This window comes from Dipteris shenzhenensis, chromosome 8 (genome assembly GCF_047967505.1).
Source record: "Dipteris shenzhenensis isolate YYH24624 ecotype China chromosome 8, Dip_SZ_1.0, whole genome shotgun sequence".
NCBI lineage: Eukaryota > Viridiplantae > Streptophyta > Polypodiopsida > Gleicheniales > Dipteridaceae > Dipteris > Dipteris shenzhenensis.
In genome coordinates, this window is record NC_141603.1 from 23,620,659 (window position 1) to 23,640,222 (window position 19,564).

General features: G+C 42.7%; 1 protein-coding gene across 2 annotated transcripts in view; it reads right to left on the reverse strand.

The window, feature by feature from the left end:
- Nucleotides 1-17,749: 17,749 nt before the first annotated feature.
- Nucleotides 17,750-19,564, reverse strand: part of LOC147899308 (uncharacterized) — a 36,133-nt gene continuing 34,318 nt past the window's right edge. For both annotated transcript variants that reach the window (XM_087378060.1, XM_087378059.1), the window contains exon 10: nt 17,750-19,512. In XM_087378060.1, coding sequence (XP_087234186.1) covers nt 19,386-19,512 — 127 coding nt within the window. In that variant the 3' untranslated portion in view covers nt 17,750-19,385. The remainder of the gene's footprint in view (nt 19,513-19,564) is intronic.

Sequence of the window (19,564 nt, forward strand, 5' to 3'; positions counted from 1 at the left end):
CATGTCTTAGGAAATGGGTATTTAGACAATCTACATGTCAATGTTGCCTTCATGAATATGGCAAAGCAATAAAAGTACACATGGTGGAAACACAAGGGGCATCGGATGTGGCAATCATCTATGATGTGGCCATCGCATATCTTGCACTTTTCACCTTGTCACATCTCTAGAGAATAACTTTTAGATTTAATATAATGCTACCATGAGGATTGCTATCCATGACTTCTCAATGGTGGCAAGCTGTCTTTTGGTTATTTCCTCCCTCAACTTGAGAGTGTAGATATTTATCTTTAGATGTTCCAATATATGCTTGTTTTTAGCAAGGACAAAATCAAAGGCTACCAACTATTTCTTAATAGTTTCAATCTTCTCTCAAAGCTTTGAGTAGGCATCCTACAAGAAGGGCTCACGCTACTCTCCAAATTGGCACCTTGCCTCTCAACATTATCAATAGCATTACCAAGCTCTTGCATAGTGGCATTGTGCTTGAGTTCCAATTTGTAGAATATCTCCCTCCCAATATTTTTCCCAATCTCTAATCGTGGGAGAGAACAACCATCACCTTGTTGATAGATAGGACCAAGAATGGAATAAACTAGAGGTGAGACATAGCACTTGGTGGATCCAGAGGTTGGAGATGAGGCTAGAGAAAGAGGTGCAATAGGAAGGTCTAGTAGTAGACAAGGGTGGAGTAATGTGAAGGCGATGTGCACCTGACTAGTTGCATGGCACTTTAAATAGCTAGCGCCCACTAGGCCACCCCACTAGAAATTGACAAGCAATTGGTTGCCTAACACTTAAGCAGCCTAAAATTCCTTTTGAAGGATAATTTGGACTTTGAAGGACTCTACAAGGAATTTTTCCCAATGTGGCACTTCTATCAAAGGGGGGGAGAAGGGCCAAACCCCCTTTTAAGTCAAGGGTGGTGGCTAAGAGCAAGACAATTAAGGCATCCCACTTAATCCTAATTAAACTCTGAGGTCCTCAGTGCACCATCATTTCACCTAGATGATGCTCTTTGCTTCGTCATTTTAAGATAATTAACTACCCTTTTCCCACTTACTGTTAAGTTACTTTACATAATTAATTTTGTCAAGTTAAAGATAGCCTAAGTAACAAGCGTATGACTAAACTAGTGCTCACTAATTGGTAGCGAGAATAGTTAGATGTCACGCATGTAATTGAATGCTAGCACACATCCCAATTGAGCCAGTTAAGCCGATTTATGCCAGCACATAATCCAATTAAGCCCAGCACGGTGAGTAGAATCACTGCATTGGAGATGTACCATCATAATTATAAGTGTCCATGTCCCAATTAAGAAAATTAACTCACACATTTCAACCATCCGTGGCTGTCATGAAAGCCCACTAGTTGTAATTGAATGCCAAACCCAAACAAGCAAGCTAATTTCCTCCATCGCAGTGGGTAAAATTAGAGACATACCATTTTTTGCTTTTGCCACCTTGCCTCTTTTGGCAAGATTTGCATCCCCTCTTGCTTACTTCTTGCACTCCTACTTACTCCTTGCATCCCCTCTTACTTACTTCTTGCACTCCTACTTAATCCTTGTAATCCTTGCAATCCTTGCACCTCGCAAGCCTTTTCCCTGCAACTTTTTGTTCCTCGTATTGATTATATAAATCTTAGCAGAGGCACACTTCAAGGTCTAATACCCTCCAATTAGACCCTTTGTGACATATATTAGGTCTAGTACTCAAGCCAGCCTTGCAATCATGACATCCAATGTGTCCAATTAATCTCTCCAATAATACCTTTCCAAAAAATATGAGAGAATTGAATGTGAAGAAGAGTTGCATTGTCTGGCAGAAATACTACACTTCACATCGACATAAAGATGGTTGAGGATGTGCTCAAAGTCCCAAAAGGCAATTTATAGGTTGGTTTCTTAGAGCATCCATGGAAGAAACAAGACCTCATTAAGAAATTTCCCTTTGTGCAGGTTAGGCACGATGGTGGAGTTAAGGTTTCAAGCTTGTCAAAAGAAGTTCAAAAAGTTATAAAGAAAACGAGGAATCTCTTTTTGAATACTTTAGGAACCACAAAGTACAAGGTCAAGCAGCAATAGAGCATTGTGTGGAGGTTAGGTATCCTATTTAAAGGTGACCAGCAGAACCAAATTAACAGGTAGCTTTGAGTCCTATTCAAAGGTGACCGGTAGAACCATGTAACCAAATTAATAGGTAGCTTTGAGTCCAATTCTTTAATATCACCTCAAGCCAATGAGATAGGAGTGTAGCTATTGGGCATGGGCTTTACAAATCAATTGCACAAAATCGATGAGGATATGAGGAAGGTATAGAGGATAGCCACTCAAGAACATTTAAATGTGGTATTCAAGTGACATCTCAGAGAAGATGATGAAGCCACAAGGTAGAGCGGGCATAATTTGAGGTAGATACAACACACACAATGCAATCATTACACAAAATTAATGAGGACATGAGGAAGGTATAGAGGATATCCAATGAAGAACACTCAAATGCAATATTTGAATGAGCACAATTTGAGGCAGATGCTGCACACACAATAGAATTGCAAGTATAGATACAAATCGAGGTAGCCAAAGGTGGCAAAGGAAGCTAAAAAATTGACTATGGAGGAGAGGCAAAGAAGACAAGAAGCAGAGGAGCGCGTGTGGTGCCTGACGCAATGACTCAAGGACATTGAAATGGAGGCAAAGAGTGTAGAAAGGGAGCTCAAATCCATAGTAGCAACTATTGGCAGTCAAAAGATGGAAAAGGACGGCCTTTTCAAGCAAGATGCATTGATCATTGAAAAAGGTAGCATGATAGACAAGATGCAAAAGGATAATGAGGAAATTAGAGTGGTTGGATTTGATGGGATATACGAATGCCATGCCTATACATGTTTTGTCACAGAGCTTAGTGTGCCTGGAAACACTATCTCTCTAGTCAGGCCAAAGCACCGCATCCTCGTGTGAGTCGCGCCTAAGCTGCATGTGTCATTGTGAAAAGGGGTCTTGTGGAGACTACTCCCAAATATGTGTAGGACTGCACTATCTCCACTGGCTCATCACGATGGGTGAAACTAAGTCGACGAGTCACTGCATGCAAGGTGTTAAAGACCATAACCTTGGCCTTCCCAAGGTTGACTGTCAAATCTCTCTCTCTGCAAAACACCGCTAGTGCCTCCAAATGTCTCTGTAGCCCTTCCGCTGAGGATGATATGAGGACTATGTCATCAACATATAACAATATTTGTATCATGAGGTCACCCAAGAGTGAACCCTCGCCTCCTAGGCGATCTATCAAAGATGTGATCTCATCGATGTAGAGTCCAAAGAGGGTCGGTGAGAGTGGACAGCCTTGCTTCACTCCAATCGTGCTCTCGACCCAATTTGATAGACCACACCTAGGGCACGTACTTTACCTCTGACTGACTCATATAACCTCACCATCCCCCAAGTCAGCATCTTTGGAATCTGAATCTCTCGTAATCTCTTGACCATGTGGGAATGTGGGACCATGTCAAAGCTTTTTGAAAGTCTACAAAGCATGTGTAGACTTTCTGGTGTCTGAATCTCACCTCCTCAATGACAACTCTCAAAGTGAATATGTGGTCTAAGGTAGAATGCTCTTTGAAAACCTGCATGTCCTGGTGCTCGCTACCCTCGAGCCCCTGTATGACTGTTGAGCTCCCTCTCTAGAACATATCCATAAATCTTGGCTAGAGTATGACCAATCATGAGGGTGCAATAATTCCCAGTCTCCATAGGGTTGCCAGCTTTGTGGATCGGTACAATAGTGGTGGTGCTCCAGGTGGGTGGGAAGCCCTAACAAACAACCTGGTTGGACATGTGTGCTAGGACCAGAGCTAAGACCTCCTGTACATGTGCAAAGTGCTCAGTCCATAGGCCCTCATGATCCTATGCTTTTCGGTTGTGTAGGCAACGAAGTGCAGCGCGCATTCTGTGTGTGGTAAACAAGCAACAAGTGGTGGACCTGGGCATAGACGACATGTCCGGTGGTGTATGTATCTGGACATCATAGAGGGAGCATGCATACGTGTGCCAGACATTTGGGTTAGTGATAGGGATAAGTGACTTCCCCTCCGTTAGGAAACCCCATCCAGTGGTGGTGAGGTCTCCTTCTCAAAAAGATCTGACAATCTCATCCATCCTGTGTGAGAAAAGCTCGCCTCTTGTGGATTGTCAATCGTCAAACTCCTCTGGGCCTCAAATGCCATCAGATTCCCTAAGGTCTGCTCTCGTATGAGATAGGCTCTTGCCTCTCTGCATTGAGTATCAAACCAAGAGCTTTGAGGTGTCTTCCCATCTCAGACTCGTGTAGATCGGGTCGTGGGAAAGGATCTAGTGGCAGCACCCTGTACCACTGAAACAAGGGCGTGCGAGGCATGGGCGAGGTCTATGTTGTCCTCAAGTAGGGCTAGGAGTGCTCTGGCTAAGTGACTCACATACACTGGGTCGAGGGCATGGTCAAAGTGAGTCTAGACACGTGCAAGCGTGATGGGGGCTCTCCCTGTGGGTGGCATAGTGGCAGATATATGGAAGGTCAGGTATGAGTGGTCAGCTCCGAGTGGCGGTGGGGGTACAATGAAATCGTGTATCCGTGATACAAGGGCTAGTGGGCCTAGTAGGTAGTCCACTGTACTTGACCCACCGCCATGTGGGAAATAGGTGAGTCCATCAAACAATGGCCATCTCTGAAGCCCGTAGTAGATGATCAAGTCATGGACTGCCCCCAAATCAAGTAGATGTCGTCCATACCCTATCACTTGTGGAGCATCTACAAAGTGTCTCAGTATTCCTAGCTTAGTTGCATCTAGCTCTGAGACTATGTGGAGATCTCTATCATCTGTGAAGTCAAGCAGACCCACCTGTTTGTCTCCCATCCGTGCATTGACGTCTCCTAGTAGGATGATGTCTCCTTGCCTAGAGAATGCCATGATGTCATCATGGATCGTCTCATATGGACTATGTCCCTCTGCAGTGACCTCTCGTGCATAGGAAGACATGTCTGGAGGAAAGTAGCATATTGCCATAAAGATAGGTCGGGCGTCTAGGAGCTGAATTCATATCCACATGTGTCATGCATGCTCCTCTCGCCGAACCGCAGATATGAGTGGCCTCAAATGTGATTTGAAGAGCACAGCTACTCCCCCAGAGCCTAGCACTCTGACATCTCTCCTCAGCTCCCTCTTATGAGTTGATTCCCACATATATCCTGACATTGTGGGTAGCCCTCTCTCTGGGCTCTCGTGTGTCTCAGTGTAAATGATCATGTCACTATATGTTTCTAGGAAGCCTCCAGGATCGGATCATAATGTGCCATTACAATTCCATACTGCTATTTTCAGTCCAGTTTGTGTATTCATTCCGTGGGTTTGACATTGTCATAATTCCCCCTCTTCCTTCTCTTCCTTGTCTCCACTATCTCGGATGATTACCCAACCATCTCTATATGCTTGCTACCCATTTCCCTGCTTCTCTTGTTGCCATTAATTGTACCATTCCTTCCCTTCGATGCTCTTGTTGGAGGAGGGTGAGGTCATCATCTAGATAGATTCTGGTCCCTTTTAAAGTCGCTCTTGTGCTCATGAGAGTCTTCCTGTCCATGGCTGTCTTAAACTTCATTACTAGTGGCGTCATAGGTGCTTTAGGTTTGCCTACTCTCCAGGCTATCTTGCATGTGAGATTGACCCCCATTTTTGTGCTCACGAGGGTCTTCTTGTCCATGGCTGTCCTAAACTTCAGCACTAGTGGCCTCATAGGTGCTTCAGGTTTGCCTCCTCTCTAGGCTGTCTCGCATGTGAGATTGACCCCCATTTTTTTGAACAGTACTTGGGCATCTGCCATCGGTGTGTCCCCTATTGTTAACCCCCTTACAAGGACATTTAATGCCTTGCTGACCCTTCTCTTTTCCTCCTCAAGTGCATCTGATATAATTTCTTTCTTTGGGGCTATTGTGCCCTTTTTTACCACATCCTTCCATTCATGCATCTTGGATTCCCCTTTGTTGATTTTTTGCTTCAGTTCAACGTGCATGCCTTGCATGGATGCAATCTCTTTCCTAAAAGTGCCATTCTCTGTTTTCATCTCTTCCATTGCTTTGTAGGTGCCTTTCGGGGTCACTATCATATCTCTCATTTACTGTACTCCAAGTTCCAATGCATTTACTCTGTCTTGGAGCTTATTCTTTTCAGATATCCATTCAACCTTTTCCTTTTCCCATTCTTCTTTTTTGGTCTTTTCTTTTCTCCACCCCTCTTGGATTTTCCTTCCATGTTTTTTAACTTCAGCTAGTGTCTTGTCCACGTGTCTTCTTCGCAAGGAGGGCCACATTTGTGGACTCTAAGCTATCCATTTTGTCAATCAATGCAAGACATATCTTTTGGAGGCTAGTGAGGACACTAGATGTGTTATTTGGAGTTGTCACTGCTGTGTAAGCTGTCATGGCATTTTCAAGTGCTTGATTTCCCCAAATGTCCTCTACACATGCTCGTGTAGGCATTGTACAAAATCACTATTTTGTCCCTTTAAAAAAAAATAGAACTATAAAAGTGCAGAAATAACTAGATCCGAGCAGGTACCTGTATTGATAGAGAATATGTTTTATTTGAATTTTGGAATTTTAGCATATAACCACACATTTTGTTTTTAGAAAATTTGAATTAGCACATAGCAATTTTAATTTGACACATAGCAGTTTGCTTTTCACTTTATGCTCTACACATAGTACTTTGCAATTAGTACATGACCACACATTTATGTGGGGGGAGCGTTACGACACTTCCTCACCAAAGTTATAAGACCAAGGAATGTTTTCTTTTTTGGGTTCATTACAATTTGCATTTGGCACAAAGCACTTTTAATTTTGCACATAGCATTTTGAATCTGGCATATAGGACTTTGCATTTGGCTTATAGTAATTTGCATTTAGCACATAACCACACATTTGTGTGAGGGGAGAGTTGGCACACTTTCTCTCTAAAAATTATATGACCAAGAAACGTGCCCTTCCTTGGGTTCATGTCGATTTGTATCTAGCACATAGCAATTTAAGTTTATCACGTAGCACTTTGCATTTGGTACATAGCACTTTGCACTTGTCAGATACTTCTATGGAATTTGTCTTTTTTTTCATTTCAATTTGCATTTGCCACAAAGCACTTTTAATTTTGTACGTAGCATTTTGAATCACGCATATAGCATTTTGCATTTGGCTTATAGTACTTTGCATTTAGCACATAACCACACATTTGTGTGGGGGGAGAGTTGGCACACTTCCTCTGCAAAAATTATAAGACCAAGGAACGTGCCCTTCCTTGGGTTCATATTGATTTGTATCTAGCACATAGCAATTTAAGTTTATCACATAGCACTTTGCATTCAGTACATAGTACTTTGCACTTGTTGGATACTTCAACAGAATTTGTCTTCTTCATTTCAATTTGCATTTGCCACAAAGCACTTTTAATTTTGCACATAGCATTTTGAATCTGACATATAGCACTTTGCATTTGGCTTATAGTACTTTGCATTTAGCACATAACCACACATTTGTGTGGGGAGAGAGTTTGCACACTTCCTCTCCAAAAATTATAAGACCAAGGAATTTGCCTTTCTTTGGATTCATATCGATTTGTATAGATAGCACATAGCAAATTTGCATACAGCACATAACAATTTGAGTCAATTAGCACATAACAACACATTTGTGTGAGGGGAGAGTTGGCATACTTCCTCTCCAAAATTAAGCCCAAAGAATGTGCCCTTCCTTGGGTTCATTTCAATTTACATTTGGCACAAAGCAATTTGAATTTTTCACATCATAGTTTGAGTTTGGCACATAGCACTTTGCATTTGGCTTATAGTACTTTGCATTTAGAACATCACCACACATATCTGGGGAAATTCCTCTCCAAAAATTATACAACCCAAGAAAGTGCTTGTTCTTGGGCCCATAGCACTTTAAATTGATCTCATAACATTTTGCATTTAGCATATAGAAATTTGAATTTGGTACCTCAAACTGCATTCTGTTACATAAGCTTTACATTTAATACAAAACCACTTGTTAGTGTGGGAGGAGAATCGGCACGCATATCTTTATGCATCACAAGCTTAAACAAGCTAGTTTTATGGCTTCCATGAAAGGCCATTCACCTGCATACTTGTTTAGTACTTCTTTAAGACATTCATACAAAGAGTTGGAGCATCACAATCCCTGGAGTATAAAAGGAATGAAAATGAATCTTTCTTCCTACCAAAACATTAGAGTAAGGAGAGCAGAAATACCTCCAAAACCTTTGTTTGGTCTACACTCTAAATTTACTGCATTTTGAGGTTTAGGCTCCCTAAGATCGTGAGGGCCTTTAGTAGTAGGGAAAGTTCAAAAAATAGCACACAAGGAACTAAAGAGAGCATCTGAAGCTGTGTAATGCACATGTTTTATTTTCGTAGCATGTAACAACAAAGGAATATGCCAATGAAAGAAAAGTGGCAAAGTGATTCAATCAAACCCGCATAGAGGAATGGGAAAATTCCCAACCAAGAAACTTGTTTTTGAGGCAAAAATCCACATCGTTCTAGTAAGACTCTTTGAAGACAGCACAATAATCCATTGTGATTTAAAAAAAAAAAGAATATGAATAAAAGTGAAGTGTTTGATGTAATAAACGCTTCTTACCAGCAACACTTGGTACATAATGTAATTTATACGAGTGCAAAATGAATTGCACGTGCGTGCGTGCGTACATGTGTGGGTGTGCTGCATAGACATCATGCCCAACATTTGGATACAAACCATCATGATTGATAATCTGACCATCTCGCCCTCCAACTGAAAGGATAGGTCCATTCCATGAAAGGCTTCCAACTCGAGCTCAGTAACCTGTCATCTGTCGCACCTACATTTGCCATACAATTGCATTTTTATTGTTGATTTGAGGCAAGACAATATCGATACATAAAGAGCAAATGAGCAAAAGCTGCAATTGTTAGTTGTACTTTGAATAAAAGACGACCTTATATAATGAGAACTATGAAAAACAAGAATGGCACCTCGGTCCCCTTACAAGCATCCCATATTTGAACTTCGGACATGTTGATGCCTAGTGCAATATGTTTTCCATCTGTGGCCAGGTGACACTTGTAACATAATCATCATCTTCGGTTGTCTGCATCAATTGGTTGATTGCATCGGACTCTGCATCCCAAAGATATATTGTCATCCCTAATGCAACTGTAGAACATTCTTGCAACTCCAGTCTAGAAGATTCAAGTAGCAGTCATCCACCAATTCGGGAGCATCAAGAATTCTTTCTGGTAACTACAAAGCTCAAAAAGCAAACATTTGAGTCGAGGAATGAGCAGAAAAAAGACACTTATCTAGAATAAACCAAGCTCTAGACTTGATGGGATAAACCTGTGAGACCCCTCTACTTGAGGAACATTCCGGTGAAACCTTCTTGGTAGAGAGCTCTGCATGGACTCTGTTGAGTACCAATGCTCCATAGAATCCTCACTAGTTCTTGTGTATGATTCATATATCCCACTCTGTGACAATTTTTCGACACTTGGAGGTGGAGTCAGTTTGGTCTACTTCTCTGTGCATTTCACAATAGCCATACTTTTAAGAGATATGGCTAATAAACCATCAACTCCAATCATGCATAATACGAACTAGAGCTGCTGTTCCCGTGCTACCAGGTCCTCCATGCCTCCCCCAACGCCTACCTTCCCCAACTTGGCCTGTTGCCTGACCGTGCTGCCTACCTTCATCACCACACCAGTGTCATCTTCACCCATGCTACCCTGCGCTGATTCCTCTCCATCACCGGCATGCTGCCTTCATTTTCCAACCTGCTCCTCTTCCTTTCTAGCCTGCTACCTCACTTATCGACTACATGATTGCATCTTGTCCCTTCCTCTCTATATGGGCTGATTTCTTGGGTGTGCCGCATGTGGAGGAAGTCCTGATGCTACTGCACGAACACTCTTAAAGCCTCAATTTTTGTATGTAATGAGAACTCTCATGCTGCAAAGAAAATGCTGTGGTCGTAGAGAGTCTCCCGTAAATAATTATTTACTATCCGATTGAAAACTATAAGGCTCGAAATTGGATACAAAATCCTATGGCTGGATGAGTCAGTTTCAAAAAGACAGGGCTTTCCAGTCATCAAAAGTCTCTGCACTTGGATTATTCTGTGCATTTTAAGTATGTGATAAGGATCCTGTGGGTGGATGAATCTACAGAGGTAAGGCAAGGCAAAGGCTTGTGGGAGTCATAGGTCTCTACACTTGACGCATTCTGTGCATTTTGTTGACAGTTACATTGTATTATGGTCATTAGACTCAGAGGCAGTCCTCAGCATCCACCATCCATTAGCTCATACACTCTTGCATGAACGATAGATTGATCGATCAGTTGGCCTCAAGAGTTTCAATCCATGGACCTTGCAACCCAACAATCCAGTTCCTCAAATTCCTTTAACCGCTCACTCATCAGTGAGCACACTTCCAGTTGTTGCCAATAGCTCTGCCTCATTTCTTATGCCTCTCAAAATTGAATTGGATTTGCTTCCTGCAGTCGAGCGGCCATGATCCTGACGTTCATTCCACTGCTCTCGAAACCAGCTATTTTCAGGCCCACCTTTCTTGCTTCAAAAACAACATGAAGGCGCTTAATGACAACAATCACTGCTATTGCAAATTGCCGGGCATACGAAGATCCAAAGCGGCAAGTCAATACAAAAGAGGCTCACATAAGAGTGTTCAATTGCTGAATGATGTTGGAGTAATGGATGTGCTTGAAGTAGCGAGGGAGCAAGGACTCCATGAACCCGGAGGTATCCCAGATGATGAAGCTATTGTTGGAGGCACTCCATGAGACAATGGAATCAGACGACCATATCAAGTTTTGGTGAGGAAGGGTGTAGGATTGGAGATTTTCCATGGGTTGAAGGAAGGGTGGGTGGGGGGCGGGACGGGGGAGAGGGGAGGGGGGCGAGGAAAGGAGGAGGAGGTGGAGAAGTCGAGGGAGCCAGGGAGGGAGAGGGAGCAACGGAGCTTTTGATGGGGAAGGAAAACATAACTAAGGAGGAGGCAAGGAGGCCATTGGGGATATGACGCACTAAAGCTACGGCAAAAAACGCTTTGAAGCTTAGTTATGGTGGCTCAATGATGAAGAAGATGGGAACCGGGCACGAAGGGGAAGCAGTTGCAAAAATTCTAACACATTGTTCTAATGCCAACTCCCAAAGGAAGGTTATAAAGTAGACACGGGGCTCAAGGACAAGCTACCTACCTTAAAAGATTCCTCACATATTTACTACCCTCGGTGATCTTCAAGCATGGTGGTGGTCCCCCCTGTCCTTCTGTGTCTATTTTGTTTTTTCAAAGTTACAATTCTTGTGGATATGCTGTTGGGGTCTCTTTTTCTACAGTTTCCTGATTCAAAGCTGGTCTTTCTTGATTGTTTTGCAGATCTCGAGCTTGCTAGATGGAGTCGTGGTGCCACGCGCCTTTACGATGCAGCCCCATGGCTTGGTGGCTGGAACAACCCCCGTGTGTGACAACAAGATGCCCACGATGGCCCAGACAGCTAGCAATGCCACGGGGGGCCGGGGGGAGTGTACACGCAGGGCTAAGGGCAACGGGGCTGAGCAGAGACTATAGAGCGGAGGCTGAGAGGCTAGAGAGAGAGAGAGAGAGAGGCAGTGTAGGTGAGCAGAGAGGCTAGCGGGTAGAGCAACGTAAGTTAGCGAGGGCAACGTAGACGAGTGGGTAGGGTAGCATAGGTGAGCAGAGAGGCAAGCGGAGAGGCTAGGGTAGGTGAGTAGTGTAGGCTAGCATAGGTGAGCAAGAGAGGAGTGATGTGGGAGACGGATGTCAGATGGGAGGGAGAGAGAGAGAGAGAGAGAGAGAGAGAGAGAGAGAGAGATGCATTATCGTCTTCGAGAGACCTCATGGTCCTATGACACAAGGTACTATTATGAAGAAATCTCATACAAGCCACTATGGGTTGAGGCAAGGGCTCACTAAGGCCCTTGCTGGCTCATAATATCCTAAGAGAGAGCGCACAGATGTGATAAACTAGCAACTAAGATCCTAGTGCCATGGAAGCCCTCTAGTGGGATATGAAAGTATCTCGTATCTATCTCTACCAGTTTGCCTCTCACTGTCGCGATGGGGTGTGTGGCCTCTATGATCTCTGTATCTGGTGAGCCATATCAAGAGTGACGCCTCAGTTTTGACCCTTGGAGTAGGGCCAAGATAAACTAACCTCCATCGTGAATGCTCTGATCAACCTTTGCCTCGTGCGAGCATCTCTAGCTCCACAATGTCACATCATCTCTAGCTCCACATCCACTCTACTCTCATGTCAGCAAGCTCCTCCTTGTCCACACCATTGTACCCTTGGGATAACTCAAAGGTGTAGAAGTATATGACATGCTGCTATGTCCAGTCTAGCTCTGTCTCTTGTGTCACTTTCACCTCTTGCTGTCTGATTTGTCTCAACCAAGTCTCTCTATGTCAAGACCAGTGCAGACATGATCATGAGAGATCGGCCAAAAACTGGCCCAAAACTATGTCCTCTCCCTATTGAAAAAGACATTAGTAGCATCCATGAATCTCAGAGTCGATTAGGCATGTACATAAGAAATGCTCATGTGTCTCCACCTTCTCTAGTGTGCACATAGCCTACAGATTCGTTGCTCTCTGAGTGCACCTTTGGCTCTCCTCGTTTCAATCCTTGGTTGATGGGGCGAGATGCACATCTGCCCAATGGAAATCCTCAATACTTGCGAGAGTCGTTTGTCCTCCAAGTGCTGGGGTCTAATAATCATGCCATCCTCAGTAGATCCAACTGTATGATATTGTTGATGACATAATGCGATTAGGAGGGATGAGGCATCCAACCTGTATTAAAAGGGAGGAGTCGATCCATCTGAATACCTTGGTTGACAAACCATTTGATCACTACCCCAAAAGAGTGCTAAGTGTTTCAAATATCCATTTCTTCGTCGAGAAGTCTTGGAAGTATGCGTGAAAGCACTGTTGCTCCAGATGAGCCAAAGCCCCTTGAATTCCCATGCCTTGGCTATATAAATCATGTGAAAATTTGAGCCCGTGAAAACCACCCCTATGTAGGAGTAAAACCTTGGCCTTGCCAAGGTTGGCTGTCAAGTGTTTCTCCCTACAAAACACCTCTAGGGCCTCTAGAGGTCTCTGTAGACTTGCTACTGAGGAGGATACAAGGGCTATATTCTCTATGTATGGTAGTATTTGTATCATCAAGTGACCCCTCACCTCAAGGAAGGTCATGATCTCATCAATGTAGAGCCCAAAAAGTGTTAGTATGAGAAGGAAGCCTTACTTTAGTCCGATCATGGCTCTCAATCCAATTTGGCAAGCCTCCTGGGGTAAGTACTCTCCTTCTAATAAACTCAAATATGCTCATCATCCCCCAAATCATGACTCCTGGGATATCTGTCTCCTAAAGTCTCCTAATCATACGAAATTGTGGAATTGTGTCAACAGCCTTCCAAAAACCCACGAAGCAAACAAACTTTTAAAGATCTCAATTTCACCTCCTTAATAAGGGTTTGCAATGTAATCATGTGGTCTAGACTAGAGTGCTATCTCCAAAATCCAACCGTTCGAAGCCTCTGTGCCCCTGTGCCTCTGTGTGTGTGTGTGTGTGTGTGTGTGTGTGTGTGTGTGTGTGTGTGAGAGAGAGAGAGAGAGAGAGAGAGAGAGAGAGAGAGAGAGAGAGAGAAGGAAATTGGCTACAACAAAAGGGTTCTTGTTGTGCACATTATCTTTTTATCAACCTAGATCTTATCATGAACACACATGGTGCTACTTTGACATGCATTGTGTGGTGTGCACTCTTCCTACTCTCTCATATAGTCCCTCATAGTTTTTCAAAATTGTGCAATCTCTAGTCTTTGGAGATGTTACATGAGGCAAACTTATGGGGCCCAATTGCATGCCTTACTATAGTCAACCGAACAACATGGAACCTTCTAGTTCTAATGGTTGGCCTTCTTAATGAGAGATTTGAGAAAGCAACTATGGTCTAAATTGGTGTGGTCCCCTTTGACACTACACAGAAGGAATAGAAAGACTATTGTGTGGCCATGTTGCTAATGAATCTTGGTGATGTAGATGCCCAAGGTACCAAGGTGGGTGTGTGAGAATAAACTCACCAAGCTAGAGTCTCCTAAAACGATACTAAAATATTTCCTCACATGTGCATACTATGGGCATAGTAAAGGGGGCAAGCAGGAGGGAGAGGAGTGTTATTAAGATAGGGTCAAAAGTGTGCACACACACATAAAGAGAGAGAGAGAGAGAGAGAGAGAGAGAGAGAGAGAGAGAAGAAGAAGAAGAATATATTATCGTCCTCTGAAGACCAAAAAATCGACCTATGGGACCTGAGCAATACAAAATCCTCGTACACAAAGACTCCTCCCTTAGAGGGGAGGGTATTAAGAGAAACTACCTTTATGTCTTAGGTGAGTTCCTGTGCTTGAAAAGCTTATAGACAAACGTTCCTAAAGCTGGGGGTGACCCGCTATGTAGCATATCAGCCAGTCTGTTATGTCCCTCGAGAAGAGAGCTAAATGCTTTCCGGATGTGAGTATAGTAAGGGCATATCATTACCATGTGTTCTTCAATTTTTGCCATTCCCTGGTCACATAATTGGCATATTCTGCTCTCTTTTGGCATATCTTTCCATCCTCCTATTTTAATCTGCAGCTGGTGTGATCGGGTGCGAAGTGAGGCCAAAGCTCTTCGCTTATGTATTGCCATAGGTGTGCAAATGTACTTCTGCGTGGCTGTTTCTCTTCCTGTATAAGTAGCCCAATATTCGGGGTTAATAAATGTACAGTAGTACTCAAACTTAAAGAGAAAGAGAGTTTATTAAAGTCTTCAAAAGACCGATGGGTCTATGAGACTATGAGAATCCAGATACAAACAAATTGTGAGGGTGGAGCTACTAAACGAGCATCCACACCAATGCAAAATGCAAAAAGCTAGTGCTAACTACTACATAGTCATGTTAAAGTGATCGACTACACATCATCATCATCATCATCATCATCAATTCATCCAAGTGGATGAGATGACAGGAGCATTAAGTCGACGATAGAGTGTTGTCACCAACTCAAGGGGGTGGTCTTCTGTCGTCTCTTGGTCATAACTTTGTACATAACAAGAGCTACAATGACCCCTATCGGTTGAGCTCTGACTCTAAACAGAGAGAGGATATCCCCGAGTGTAAAATGTGCGCCAATCCTCTATCTGAGCTATCGTGTCGCTAGCTCTGGATCCTGATCATGTCAGATTCCTTATAGTATGGGAATCCACATGCTCTGGCTGGAAGAACTCCGTAATCGAGCTCTAAGAGGGTCTACTAAAGAGATCTGCTCGTCTTCGTGATCGAAGTCAACATTCATAGTGCCTGACTGCCTCATGGACGAAAGCCGCCAAGCATCTCTAGTCTGGATAGGAGAGAAACCGAGACAACACTCCAACACTGTCTCTGAGAAGGCAGTAGAAGCATCCTCGAATCTCCTATAGTAAACAAAGAGAGAGAGAGAGAGAGAGAGAGAGAGAGAGAGAGAGATGTTTAGAAAGAAAGTTGCCACATGAAGGGTTCTAGTCTACATATAATCTTTGTATCAACAAGCTAGATTTTATCCAAAATCTAGCTCTTATACTTAGGTTTTCTCGTAGCATCCACTTTCCATGAGTAGCAAAATTGCATCACAACTACCCCACTAATGACAAGGTGTTACACATTGGTTACATTAGTTGGTGGTAACAAGTTGAGTTACTTTTGTGTGAAATACCAAAGGACAATCCATGTAATTAACCACTTGTGTCCCACGATATAAACAAGTGACATACTTATCAAATTTTCATCTTACAACCAATACAAACTTATGTTTCCCATAGACAATCTTATTACCCAACATGGGGAGCATGTAACATGTTGGTAGAGTAAGCTACATTCATCTAATTGAGACTTTGAAATTGTCTAAACCTTCCTCTTCCATTCTACTCATGCCAACATAACACAAGCATATATGTCCCAAGGCTCATGAAGCAATGTTACTTTGACTGATAAAAACTCTCTACCATTGTGAGATTAAAAGACTGGGAGGATTTGTTACTAGTATGTAGCATGCTTACAATAAGGTTCCCACCCTAGACACCCCTTGCAATATTAGTACAAATGATGAAAATCTACCGCCCGAAAGATTGGACCTCCATCAACTAATGGGACTCTCTAAAGATGCTCAAACCACGAAGCTAACATATATTGAATGTGCATTTTTGCATGGGAGACATATTTTTGGAATCTTCCAAGGGAGTTTCTTTAAATGTCAAAATCATTGAAAAGGATACTTTATAGCAAGATAACCAAGAGTTCCTCAATACACACTAAGCATGAGGGGCAAAATACCATCGAACACCGTTTTGAATTTACAAACAACTTAGCAACCCGACGATGGGATCAATAACTATGTATAAATCGATGTCACATTGGACCAATCCTTTATAAATCCTAGATAATCTCGCTTAGATATGAGTAAGCATTATGTAACCAAGGTCGCTCTATTGAACGACCAAAGGTTATAGGATCTTAGTATGAGTCATGAACTAGGTCCAAGCCTAATTGGATCATTAGAATTTTACTCTTTTGAGGGACATTATGGACACCTTAATACACCTCACTTAACAGCCTCACCATGTGTCACCACAACATATCCATGACACGAGCTCCTATCACACTTTAACCAAGGTCTCACCATGTGTCACCACAACACATCCATGAAACCAACTCTCATCACTCTTTAACAAAGGCCTCACCATGTGTCACCACAACACATCCATAAAACCAGCTCCTATCACACCATAACACACCTCACTTCAAGGCCTCACCATATTGACGTCACCACAACGCATCCATTAGACCAGCTCCTATCACAATTTAACCAAGGTGAATGCGAGTAAGCACTCCATCTATACCACATTACAAGCTTTCACCATTTATGATTTGATGTAATCCCAACCATCACAAACAAGAAATCACAGCTTTAAGTAGTGCATAACCGACCCATAGAAACGACATCAAAGATGGACAAAAACAAGGGTGCTCAAAAGTAATCTCAGCACCAATATATACGAGCTAACACCACCACCAACATAGTTGAGCTAACATAGTGCTACTAGGTGCCTAAAGAGATCTCAAAACCCTCCTCATTAGCTTGTCCTTCACTGATTGACATTCATGGCAATGCATCTTTACTACCTTTCACACACCCACTCAATGCATTTTGATTTCTTCAATGTACATAGAGCATACTTTCTCAACACTACCAATGATAATTACCATATCCATCACTTCCAAAATATAGCTACTAGAAATTTTTAGACAATACATACATATGAGAGTATGAGTATGAGACAAACCATGCAATTGTGTGGGGTTTAAACAAAAAGGACAGGGTACAAGTGTGACATAAAGGTGAGTGAAAAAGAGCTTATAAAAATAATAATAAAGTATATGTGATATGACCAAAAGAAAGCTACTTTGAAAGTGAGGAAGAAGATATGTTCACAGGACAATGTGTTTCTTCCAAGGAATATGATGTGGCTAGAAAACAAGAGAGAGAGACACAGAGAGAGAGAGAGAGAGAGAGAGAGAGAGAGACCCCAGGATGATTTCCTACATGTGCAGGGGCACAAATTTCCATGACCTAGCTTTCCCATCCAACAATTTAGACATTTACATATGCCCTTCATATAGTTTTAAAAGCATGTCATTAACAAAAAGCCCTAAATTTCTGACTTCTGAAGCAAACCGTTAAGCAGCCTTTTGTGTGTCCTTAACATCCTATGGAACACAATCATGATGGGTCAAGCGAAGGTCGACTTTGGAAATATTACCACCTACATCTGCCGATATATGGTGCCCTGCAAAGTGCACTTACTTTCATTAAACCAGACAGCTAATCAACCTGCACACATGCATCTTGGCAAGTGTAGGGGGTGTTGGTGTATGTGAGGGTGTGGTGGCATGATTGTGGCTGTCATGCAGGCTCTTGTCTGCACACTCCATGCTACACAAGTTTTCTCACAATTCATGTCTCACTCCGCTTTCCAAAGCACTTTTGTTTTGCTATCATCGAAACTGCAGCATTGTGATGGGCAACTACATTCCTAGAAGAAGCCACCTGCTCAATGAACTTCAAAATATCCATGGACAACTCCTATGACAGACAACTTAATTTAACCTCGCATGACACCACAACAAAACAAATGTACTCATCTAGTAAAATTGGAGTAATCCCTGCACGCAATCACTCGACCATCAATATGATGCTGCATTATAGTTCACAGTTGTTTCTCCTTCACAGCCGTTATCTTTCCATCCCATTTCCTCGTCTCCAATGATCTTTGGCCAGTCTCCGCGCATGTCTTCCACAATAAAGAGCATGAGTAAAACAGAAGTTTGGGTGGAGGAAAGTCCAGAAATCCGGAAGGCCTTTACAAAGTTTATTACGAACTTTACCCCTGTCAACCTGAACCCAAAAACTAATCAGTATTTCACCTAATTAAGCATGCATCATCATGCATAAGCTGTGTAAAGTGAAACTTGCAAAAGTATGGGCATTCAGTAAGCCATAATCCAATGACTACATGGTCATCTCATGCAATCTCTCATCCAGGTGTCCTTTGATTCTGTATTCCCTCACATGATGTATGGTAAACCGTAAATCCATGAAATACTGTGAGAATCCCATGCTTACTGGAGTGCTTACAATAAATTGCAGGCACATGTAAACACATCCACACATGTTACATAACCCATGCACAAGATGTTCAAAATACATCCACTGAAAATATGTCCACAATGAAAATATGTCTACAATGAAGGCCATCAGAGAGCGAGGGTATCTGAAATGAAAGAACTGTGGTTTCAAGGAATGTGACTCAAAATGTTGGCCCATGATTGATAAGGATGCATCTCGACTCATAATATGTTGCCCCATGATTGATAATGATGCATCTTTGCCTTAAGCCATTCTTCATGCTCGATGCCAATGCATCTATCTCCATTCCTTCCCTCTAGATGACCATGTATGCCATGAGACAACAGAACAGACAAAAGGCAAACATGCTAATGCCTAAGATATTGTTCTCCATGATAATGGCAGCAATATGATGCACCCTGATGCACCAGCCAAAGCTGAACATGCCATGATTTCATGATTTGCAAGTTTTGAAGATTGAATACATCCCTTTCCAGACAGCTGTTATTGTGAGCCCTCCGCATCCAGCACTCTTTGATCGTAAGCTATTCTGCACCACGTCCGGGTCTACCAGACCCCCCATTCACATCCGAACCACCATGCACATCTCCATCTGTGGAATGCGATCCATGCAGGAAATCTTTCTTCCTTCCAAATGGATTTTTTGAATACGTAATAAAAGGTTAAGGAAACAGCTAGCCATCTCAGTTCCTGCCCGTCACAC